Source organism: Thunnus thynnus, chromosome 21 (genome assembly GCF_963924715.1).
Source record: "Thunnus thynnus chromosome 21, fThuThy2.1, whole genome shotgun sequence".
NCBI classification, from domain to species: Eukaryota; Metazoa; Chordata; class Actinopteri; order Scombriformes; family Scombridae; genus Thunnus; species Thunnus thynnus.
Genome location: NC_089537.1, coordinates 27326233 through 27337209, shown reverse-complemented (window position 1 = coordinate 27337209; position 10977 = coordinate 27326233). Strand labels below are relative to the sequence as shown.

The window sequence follows — 10977 nt, the reverse complement described above, 5'->3', positions numbered from 1 at the left end:
AACGAGAATGCTGCGCGAGTACAAAATCAGATGAGCATTAATTTTTTTTTTAAATTAATTTATTTTTTACAAGCTGTCCATGACCCGCCCAGAACGTGTCCGCGACCCACTTTTGGGTCGCGACCCACCAGTTGAGAATCGCTGATGTAGATTACGCTAAAATACTGCACCGCCATCGGTTGCCATGGCAACAGTAAACATTCTTTTTAGCGGGCTGGGGGAATGAAAGCAAGGTGCAGGATTTTATACATTGTAAATATGATTGAGATGCATTGTAAATGGACCAAAAGTCATGACAATCCAACCTGTAAAGAGGGCCACTGTAGAAGATGCTGGTAACTGACATCAGACCAACCAGACATCTCTCCATAGCCTTTCATTGCTAGTGTAATCAGTAGAAAATTATGGGGTTTAAGATTTAGACATTTTCAGCACAGCATTTAAAAGATGACTACTTTTATCTACCATTTTATCATTAAACAATAAAAAAGTAAACACAGCTACTCATTAAACAGAATGAATACAAATGCAAAATGTAAGTGTACCTACATCTGATCTAACCCATACAGTCTATGGTCCTATTTACACCTGACGTTAACATGCGTCTCCACATGTGTCAGTGATCACTTGTGATCGGATCTCATGTCCCGGCTCGATATGCAAATAAACACGTACATCATTACCGTTTGCAAAGAGCTCCGGCTATCATCGGATAATTCGTAATTCATTTTTAATTTAAAAACCAAAAAACGGCAAATCTCTTATTTGTTTCAAAACCAGACGGAAAACCATTTTTGGTGTCAGAATCAAATAACGTAAAGCCAATCAAACCCGGCCCGTTTTTGGTTTTTGCCGATTTGTTTTATCGTTATTCCTTTTTGGATTGAATATCGAGCAGGTCTGCGGACATCAAACCAATTCGTTTTTGCGTTTTAAACCAAAAACGGAAGTCACAGGGGTTTTTCCTTTTTTCATTTTAAACCAAAAACGAAAAACGAAATCACATGATCTATTCCTTTTTAGTTTCCCAACGAAAATCCAGAACACCAAATTCAAAAGACCGTTCAATTTTGGTTTAGAAATCAAGTATTTTTGTCAGTTTTGTACGATAGCGGAAGCGGCTACATTAGCCTACCCATGATCCTCAGCGACCGTTGCTATGGTGCTATGGTGAAGACGCCAGCGACAGCCTTAACATATAGTCAGCACTGCAGATTATTGGTTATGATCGGGATCAACGTACTTTACCGTACATTGAACTGTAAAGAAAATAATGTGTGCTATGGACAAAGAAACGAAGTGTATGAAATATTACACACCCGCGCGGCTGTCGCTGGCGTCTTCACCATAGCAACGGTCGCTGAGGATCACGGGTAGGCTAATGTAGTCGCTTCCGCTATCGTACAAAACTGACAAAAATACTTTATTTCTAAACCAAAATTGCACGGTCTTTTGAATTTGGTTTTCTGGATTTTTGTTTGGAAACTAAAAAGGAATAGATCACGTGATTTCGTTTTTCGTTTTTGGTTTAAAATGAAAAAAGGAAAAACCCCCTGTGACCTCCATTTTTGGTTTCAAACGCAAAAACGAATTGGCTTGATGTCCGCAGACCTGCTGGATATTCAATCCAAGAAGGAATAACGATAAAACCAATCGGCAAAAACCAAAAAGCGGCCGGGTTTGGTTTTTCGTTATTTGATTCTGACACCAAAAACATTTTTTTGTTTTTTGTTTTGAAACAAATAACAGATTTACCGTTTTTTGGTTTTTGAATTACAAATGAATTACGAATTATCAGATGATACCTGCACCCAAAGACCACATTCGTTCGTTTTTGACCAGCGGGAGGACCAGTGTTCAACTTGTTTGACATTTCCGTTTAAGACCAAATTTGTTTGTTTTTTTACTGGCAGGAGGACCGGGGGTCTGTGTACCCTCCGTCCAAAGCTGTGTTCAACTTGTTTGATAATAGGACAAACAAATATATAATGCATGCTCCCTCATGAAAATCAAATGTCTGTCCTACTGATTTGCTCTAGCACCGTGTCGGAACATATATATATATATAAAAACTTAGCACAAAAAGTAAGGAAATTTGTGTTTGGTAGATTATTTCTTTGTTGTAACAGTGCTTCTTGGCAATAAATCCTATACTGTTGGGAAGCCTGTTTATTTCCCTTTTAAATGGTGCCACATTTGTAAGGAACATGCATTTGTTGGATGAGCAGCAGAGCTGAGTATGTGGGTTGCGCCCATGAAAAATTTGCCAAATCTTCTCTGCCAATGCCAAACAGCTTATTCTGCCATTGACTCTTGTTTGGTGTTTGGTGGATTGGATGATTGAACTTTGAAGAAACAAGACATATTGGCAATTTAACAATTTATTCTTTTAACAAACAGGTGTAGAAGTGTGGAAGAACCACTCACAGCCACAACAGCCTGGCACCTCCTCCTCATGCTGGTCACCAGCCTGGTCACACACTGCTGTGGGATGGCATCCCATTCTTCAACCAGCATTTGTCGCAAGTCAGCCAACGTGGTTGTGTTGGTCACTCTGGCATGACCAGCACGCCCAAGCTGATCCCACAAGTGTTCACTGGGGTTGAGGTCAGGACTGCTTGCAGGCCATTCCATCCTCTCCACTCCCAAACTCTGGAGGTAGCCTCTAATAAACCCTGCTCTGTGGGGGCGAGCGTTGTCATCTTGGAGGATAGTTTGGTCTCAGACTGTGGAGATATGGGATTGCCACTGGTTGCAGAATCTCATCTTGATATCTCTCTGCATTGAGATTGCCTCCAATGATGACAAGCCTTGTTTTTCCCGTGAGGGAGATGCCGCCCCACACCATCACACTGCCTCCACCAAAAGATGTTACGCTATCGGTGCAGCAATCAGCATAGCGTTCTCTGCGTCTTCTCCACACATTGACCCTATGATCCAATTGACGTAGGCAGAATCTGGTCTCATCGCTGAACATAATGTTCCTCTACATGTTCAGGTTCCAGTGCACGTGTTGCTGACACCAGTGCAAACGGGCCTGATGGTGAAGGGCAGTCATGGCAGGCCTCCTGGCAGCCCTATGAGACCGCAGAGTGGCTGCATGCAGTCTATTCTGGATTGTCCAGGCAGAGAGCCGTCGGCCATATCGTCCTGCAAACCTTGACTGCAAATCTGTAGAAGACAGCCTACGGTACCTAAGTGCTGACAGGGTGAGGAAACAGTCTTCTTGGGGTGTCGTCTTCTTGGGACACCCACTTCGCGGCCTGTCTCTGACATACCCCGTTATATGGAACTTGGCCTTCACTTTGGAGATGGTACTAGGGCTCACTCCAAATAATGCCGCAACTTGGTTTCGTGGAACACCAGTTTGAAGTTGCCCTATCGCACGGGCCGTATACAGATCAGCCAAACGTAGCATGCCGATTCTTGGAGCAGACACCCTCTGACCACTGTAGCAGGGCCCATGCTCACAGGCATTGGCAGAGAAGATTTGGCAAATTTTTCATGGGCGCAACCCACATACTCAGCTCTGCTGCTCATCCCACAAACGCATGTTCCTTACAAATGTGGCACCATTTAAAAGGGAAACAAACAGGCTGTCCAACGGTATAAGATGTATTGCCAAGAAGCATTGTTACAACAAAGAAATAATCTACCAAACACAAATTTCCTTACTTTTTGTGCTAAGTTTATATATATCTCCCCAATGAAAGACACTGTGCACATTCACGCATGAGGCACAGCAGTGGGACTTATTGATTATTTAAATCTCTGACACGTGGACAGGATTGGTCAGGATCTAATGTTAATTAATGTTATGTGTTCTTCTACACATCTTAAAGGTCAGCTGTTACACACACAGTCCACGTTCATACAGTGAAACTGTTTTGAGTAAAGCAGCTGTCCTGATAAATCCTGAGCTCCATTATGTCCAGCAGCGCAGCAAAACTAAAAATGTGGTTATTAACTTGACAGGACAGAGGAAACTATTCAGCCATGTTCAGCTTCTGAAATATTTTTTTAGACATACAAGCAAAAAACATTATTTTCTGGTTTTGGTTTAATTTCTTTTCCCTGATGCCAAGTGCTTGCTCATGGGGGACTGTTGGGTCTCTGTAAATTAAAGAGTATGGTCTCGACCTGTGAAAAGTGTCTTGAGATAACTGCTTTTGTGATTTTGGCGCTATATAATAAATATAATTGATTTGATTTATTGAACAGGACAGTGTGCAGTATTAAGCATAAATGATGCACTACACTGGAGTTAGCTTGAAGCTAATTTGCATCCGTAGTCCGTAGTCATAAGTATAATAAAATGAATTGACCAGCTTGTTTTGCTATATAACACAACCTCTTGACTTTGTGCTACATTGTAAATTTCTTTAAACTATTCTATCAATGTGCATTTAACATGTGATCCCAATCCAAGATCACAAATGTTGTTGCTGAGTGGCCTTGAAGCACTCATGACTTCTGTCACTCATGACGAATTCTGTCTGAGAGTAACATCAGTAGTATTTTTGAGGCAAGAAGACACTGGGGTATGTTGCTGGGAGATAGTGGATATCCCTGTCGTTCATGGTTGGTGACACCTCTCAGAAATCCTGCAAACCCCACACAGATAAAGCAGAGCATTGGCTACCGTTTGTCTCACACAGGGATAGGGAGAAAAGAGGGCATTTGAGAGATGAGCACATTTATTTCAAGTCAGACTTATGGATTTGTGAACACTGTGAGAGAATAGAACAGCTTTAATGAATAAAATGTTTTATTTTGTTTCATTTTCAAGGTAATATTCTGTGCATTTTGCCTGCATTGACCTAAATGAACTGTCATCCAAATGTATATGTACACCTGGCCTGCTGTGCGCACACTTACACAGGAGGGCCTGTCAACCAGTCTCCCTCCCACTGTACACAGACATGCGTCTGTTACAGATATTAGTGAGCTAGGCAAATGTAAAAATTGTGAGAAATAGGCAAATGTCTTTTTAATTTAAAGTTTGGTAGTTCTCCTAGAATAACTCAAGTCCAGTCACCACACACTATGCCACTGTGTATTAATATTATTATTAGCTTGTCACGTGGCCTAATATGTTCATCCTATGAACCACAAGGACCAAGAGATGGTGATGAGAGAGGGGGTGAAGAGGATACACCAAATGATGGCAATGCTGTCCGAGACATACTGGTGGACAATTTTTTCACATAAACCAGACCAGACTTGTGAATCTAGGGCTCAGGCCATACTTGTGCTCGACAAAATACTTAATACCTGATAAATGAGTATATGACTTGATTGTTTTATTGCATTTTACTTTGTTTATTTGATTTGAGGGACACAGAGATGGTCAACAAAACAGGCCTAAATAAATAGAGAAGCAAGGTAAATAAACTAACAATAGATGTAGGTCTACATAAATAATGTACATAAATAATTATTTAAGTAGACCAAGGTAATGTAATTCATTGACAGAATCAATAATAAATGTTTGTTCACTGTGCTTTGCATTCTTCAACTACTGTGTTGTAGTAGTATGTGTTTTAAAATCAGATTATTCTTTTCCATTTCTGATTTGGAAATTTCAAGCTCTGTTTTTTTCTTCTGCAGCAGTAGCACTTCTCTCTGTAGCTCTGCCAGATCAGTTGAAACAGGTACAAATGCTCTTCTTTGGGTGGTAGGCTGGGGTCTTTCCTTGGGTCTTCATGCTATTTTGCCTGATGATGGAATTGGTTCAATAAATTGGTAACTTGGTTATTGGCCTTTCCTTTAAATAAATACGGAAATTTAAAGACATATAGTAAAATATATAATGAACCAACAATTTTTTAAAAATGTAATTTATTCTCATTTTCATGGTAACAAACATATGGTATTGTAGTTTTTTTTTATTTCACAAAGCTCTTTTAAAGTCATTTATTTAATAGTAGCATTTTTCCAATGACACCTTTATTTCATAAGGTCACTATTCCTCTGAGTTGTTCCATTCCACTCCCCGCCTCATCACCTTTCAGCTTCTTAATCAGCAGCAACTTGCTAGATCCTGTTAGCAAGAGTAACCAAAGAGAAAGACATGCTGTTCACACAGTCTTTCCTTTGGGCAACATCTTTGGAATCAATGCTGCTGAGTAAATTCTGAATTAACCAGCTACCTGCTGCTCTTACAAGCTTCTTTATTGAAAAGTGACGTGTCCGGGGGAAAAATACTGATATGAAATGAAATGGATTAAAAAAACAACACATTTTGAAATCCATAACAAAAACAAAATGAACTCCTACAGCAACTCCACAGTAACTTTGTTACAATGAAAATAAGGATTTCCCTTTGTAGTAATTGTCAAAGTTCAAATTATAAAGGAGTTGTCACTTACATTTGAACATTTAGAGGGGAAATTGGGTGTAGCAGAAAATGTATATATAAATTCTGAATGAAGAGTGAAGATATCAAACCTGAGGGACTTGTTAAAGGCTGTTTTCCAGCAGTGGTGCCACCTGGCTGAGGGGGAAAAAGAGCTGTAGCTCTCCCTCTCATGAACCAAAGGCCAAACATCATGCAAAGATTGCTGATTTCAGTTTTCGTCCTGTAATGTTGGATATTTGAAAGCCACAAAGAAGGTGCAAATGTTACAGATGTGTCCATATGTGACAGAGGCTTTATTTGTTAAAGGAATAGTTTGGCATTTTTGGAAATACAGTTAGACTAACAAAAACAGCTCTGTAATTTTTTCGGGACATTTTTTTAGGACATCTTATAAACAGGTCACTAGATAAAAAGAAATCAGATTTAGCTTGCTTTAAGTGCTCACAGCTCAATGAAATATGGGACCTTTGAGGCGTCAAAGTCAGAAGGACTGGGAACCACTGCATTAAACCACTTTAACTTCACCTACTTGTTCAGAGAGATTTCAGCAGGGCTCACTGTATGAAGCTAGTGAAGTTCTGTCCCCTTTTTATTATTTTGTCATACTGTTTCAGTTCTTCGCATATTCCTGCCTTCTATAAACCCTCCATAACAATTCATCATTCATTGCACTGATATTGAGTGAAGTGGCAATCCAATGATCCTTTGTTACCTTCGCAGCTCATTTTCAGGGACTCTCAATAAGTGGACGTTTGGAGGCCTAATGAAGCCAGCGAAGACGATGGTAGTTCGATTTTAGTGGCATCACCGTCACTGCCTCTATGTCCTCCTGATTCATGAGACAAATGACTGTTTCTTTATGAGCACAATCAATTAATGACTAAGATGTTTCTAACGTTAGCAGCTCACCTAAGCAATATTTATCAAAGTCTGAGGCCTGCTAAGCTGTTTTCTTCTGATGTGTTTTCTTCTAACCATTTAGTAACTGTCTTTATTTATTAAGGCATTAATTGCCTTTTTAAGTTGGTTGTTCTGGCATTGTGTAATCTGTTCAGTATGACGGAGCATCGGGATCCTCTCTCTCTCTCTCTCTCTCTCTCTCTCTCTCTCTCTCTCTCTCTTTCTCTCTCTCTCTTTCTCTTTGCTGTGCTCCTGCTGTGTCTCTGCGCTATTGATTCTTTGAGCCTCTAGGCTATATCAGGCATACGGTCTAACTGGTTCTGATCCGTATTAAGAGTCCAGCTGCCGTACAGCCACTTCGGGACCTCTGGGTCAAAAAGGGGCCAGACCCCAAGTCTGGAATAAAGAGCCTCTCGGAGATGCTGAATCCAGTGCTTGTGGAAATCACCAAAGGCTGAACTTTCAGAGAGACTTGAATAAGCAGCGCATCAGCAGAAAAAGTGTGGATAGGAGAGAGACGAGGACGCCAAGGGGAGGGGGGCTCCGCTTTAAAAAGTTAATTAACATAACCAACAAAGTGTAGCTCTGCTACATTTTTTTTTCTTTCAAGGGTTACCTCTCCAGTCAGCAAAATTTCACCCAAAAGCAGACAACAGGATCGTCCTGCGCTGACGCGCCTGGTCGGCAGGAAGCGGCTGGTAGCGGCGGGGGTCCTGGGGGTCGTTATGGTTCTGGTTCTGGTCATCCTCATCCCAGTTCTGGTCAACTCAGCGGGGACGGCGGCGCACTACGAGATGCTCGGTACCTGCAGGATGGTGTGCGACCCTTATGGCACTAAATCTCCCACCAGCACCGCCACGGCGGACACAGTCCGAGACAACAGCCTCGTCCAGTCTTTACCCACTTTTATCCAAGGTCCGAAGGGGGAACCGGGTCGCCCGGGTAAGGCGGGTCCAAGGGGACCTCCTGGTGAGCCAGGACAGCCCGGTCCGGCGGGGCCACCAGGGGAGAAAGGTGAACAGGGCAGACCTGGTTTACCAGGACCGCCGGGACCCAGCGCAGCTGCCGGTGCAATTAGTGCGGCCACCTACAGCACCGTTCCCAAGATCGCTTTTTACGCAGGGCTGAAAAAGCAACACGAGGGCTATGAGGTGCTCAAGTTCGATGACGTGGTGACCAACCTGGGAAACCACTACGATCCGACCACCGGGAAGTTCACGTGCTCCATCCCCGGGATTTATTTCTTCACTTACCACGTCCTGATGCGCGGAGGGGACGGCACAAGCATGTGGGCTGATCTGTGCAAGAACAACCAGGTAACAAAAACTGTGCATGTAAGAGCATAACACTAACGACACAATCTGACAGTCCACCCAGCTGTCAACGGTTGGCTGTAGAGGACAGATACAGTGTTTGTTTTAAAACAAAGCAAAACAAAAAAACGTTTAGCCTATTTTTGTTGTAGTTAGAGTACACTACATTTACTGTAGCATAAGCCTACACACCTCATCCTTCAGATACCATCTGATATAAACTGAACTACTGATTACAGTTAAAGTTCAGGCATGCAGCAGCAGCTCTCATTATTCATGCATTAATAAAACAAGCCAAGCATTCACAGCGCAGCAGTTCACATGTGTAAGCATGATCTAACACAAAAATAACGACAAAAGGGTCTGTTACAGGGTATTGGTAGCTACCATGAAGGGGGAATGAGAAGAATGCAGGATGCAAATGCTGGTTATGGACTACATGTTGATGGGCTTAATGGGACAGAAGGTCAGAGGTCAGAATCTGAAGAGTAGATGGGTAGTTACTGTCCTCCTCACGGAGGCTGGATGGAAAAAAGTCTGAGCACTCTGAGCAAGGGTCAGGAAAGCTGTCTAAAATGTAGACAATTCACTGTGAGTATAAAGATCCCCTGACATTTTCAATAGACCTGTTAACTGCATTCCACAGGACAACAATGTTGCAGCAGCCATGTGGGCTTGTGTACATCTGATATGATCTTAATTTTATCTGTTTTTTCTGTAGGTAGGCTAATTTCATATTTTACTAAACCAGAACAAGAGTGGCAATTTCTCCGTGATCTCAATGTTTAAAATGTATATTTCTCCATATTTTTACACCCAATAATCATGATGGACAAATTATCCAGAATAGTAAATTATCAATGCATTATATTGATGCATAATGCCATGTTTTAGCTGATCTGAGTACTAAGATGTGTAACTAACTCATATACTTTTGGCTTGTTTAAAATGCAGAAGTGCATCAGAGTTGATATAATTACTGCATATTTGCAGCAAAATGAGTACATAAAAGAATACATACATAAATATACATGTCACTCTCTGGTTTACCAAGTTTCCTGTCTGGTCAAATTAAATAAAAGTGCATTTCAGCTCCATTCCAGTTTTGTTAACAAGTTCTGGGAATATTACCTGAATATCTGAACATAACATTTTTTCATGGTTATGTGAATTTAGTCAGGGAAAATGAGTGACCAGTGTTTTTTAAATACCTCCACAGAATGTCTGGAAAAAGTTACTTGGTAGTTTCTAGATCATTCCTGCAACTGCAAATTGTTTGCTGTATGGTACAAGACAGTCAAATATAAAGGAGGACACTTGCTTTTGTAGTGCAAAGAGTAAAAATAAGTAAATTGAAAAATAAGTAAATGTACTTAATGTACTTACTGCTACAACTACTAAATAGAATTAGTAATAATAATAACAATAATAATCATAATAAAAACTGAGGATCTTCGGAGGCCCTTTGCTGCCTCCTGTCTCCTTGGCTGTGTGTTTGCTCCATAACAGTGTCCTGCTCTCTCTGTGGTGATCAGGCTTTCAGCAGCAGATCTAATCCGTGGGGTAAACCAGTGTTGCAGCATCGCTCCACCAAGCACATCCCTCCTGCCTGTCAGCCTGCTACTGTAATAGTGCTCCAGACCGCAGCGAACACAGCAAACATCTCTGGGATTAAACCAGCAGAACTGCACTCCATGACAAATCAGATGCTGAAAAACATGTTTCAATTAGGACTACTACTGCTGAGACTTTTAAATATGTTCAGAGGGAAAAAAGAACACATTTCTGTGTGAATAATCAACACAGTGAGACTACCCATATCCTTGATTTGTCATCCATATTAAAATCACTTGTAAAATTTGACCTCACTTTATTTCATTGAAATAAGTCATGCTCTAAAATCTTTGCATCTTAAGAAGTAATTCTGTCTGTTATTTAGTTTTAAAAATCAAATTCAGATATCTTGTTTCAACTATTTTCTAAAATCTTCAACATTTACTTATCTGTAGTGCAGCGATCATGATTGTGTCAAGATACAGACAGCTTTAAAAAACAAATCCTTCAAACACATTTACATTGAAAAAAAAGCAAGAAAATAAAAGAAAATAAAAAGCAAAGGCTGACCTTTTCCTACCATTACAATTAATAGCGAACCATGACTCCACAATCTTTGCCTTCTGACCTCCCTTCCTTCATCAGGATAAAAATCAATCTACCAGTCCAGCCGATGTAATGAGCAAACAGCACGGAGGGAGTGAGAGTTATCACCAAAACAAACAGCTAATTTCTTAAGCAAAATGCAAATCCTCCTTACAAATAATCACATCATCACACAGGCTGTGTGCACTTCAGAAGAATAAAGGTGCATGACAGCCACCCCTCTACCACACAAAACCAACAAAA

General features: G+C 40.9%; 1 protein-coding gene across 1 annotated transcript; it reads left to right on the top strand.

The window, feature by feature from the left end:
• The first annotated feature begins 5878 nt into the window (after positions 1-5878).
• c1ql3a (complement component 1, q subcomponent-like 3a) lies at positions 5879-10437 on the top strand. Its single transcript, XM_067578822.1, has 2 exons — positions 5879-8577; positions 10110-10437. Exons 1-2 carry the CDS (start codon positions 7987-7989, stop codon positions 10365-10367), a joined length of 849 nt encoding a protein of 282 aa, XP_067434923.1. The 5' UTR covers positions 5879-7986; the 3' UTR covers positions 10368-10437.
• Positions 10438-10977: the final 540 nt, after the last annotated feature.

Excerpts from the sequence above, each read along its gene's own strand:
- c1ql3a (XM_067578822.1), top strand. The coding sequence starts at position 7,987 with ATGGTTCTGGTTCTGGTCATCCTCATCCCAGTTCTGGTCAACTCAGCG. Across the intron at positions 8,578-10,109 it reads ATCTGTGCAAGAACAACCAG|GCTTTCAGCAGCAGATCTAA; the intron begins GTAACAAAAACT and ends TGTGGTGATCAG.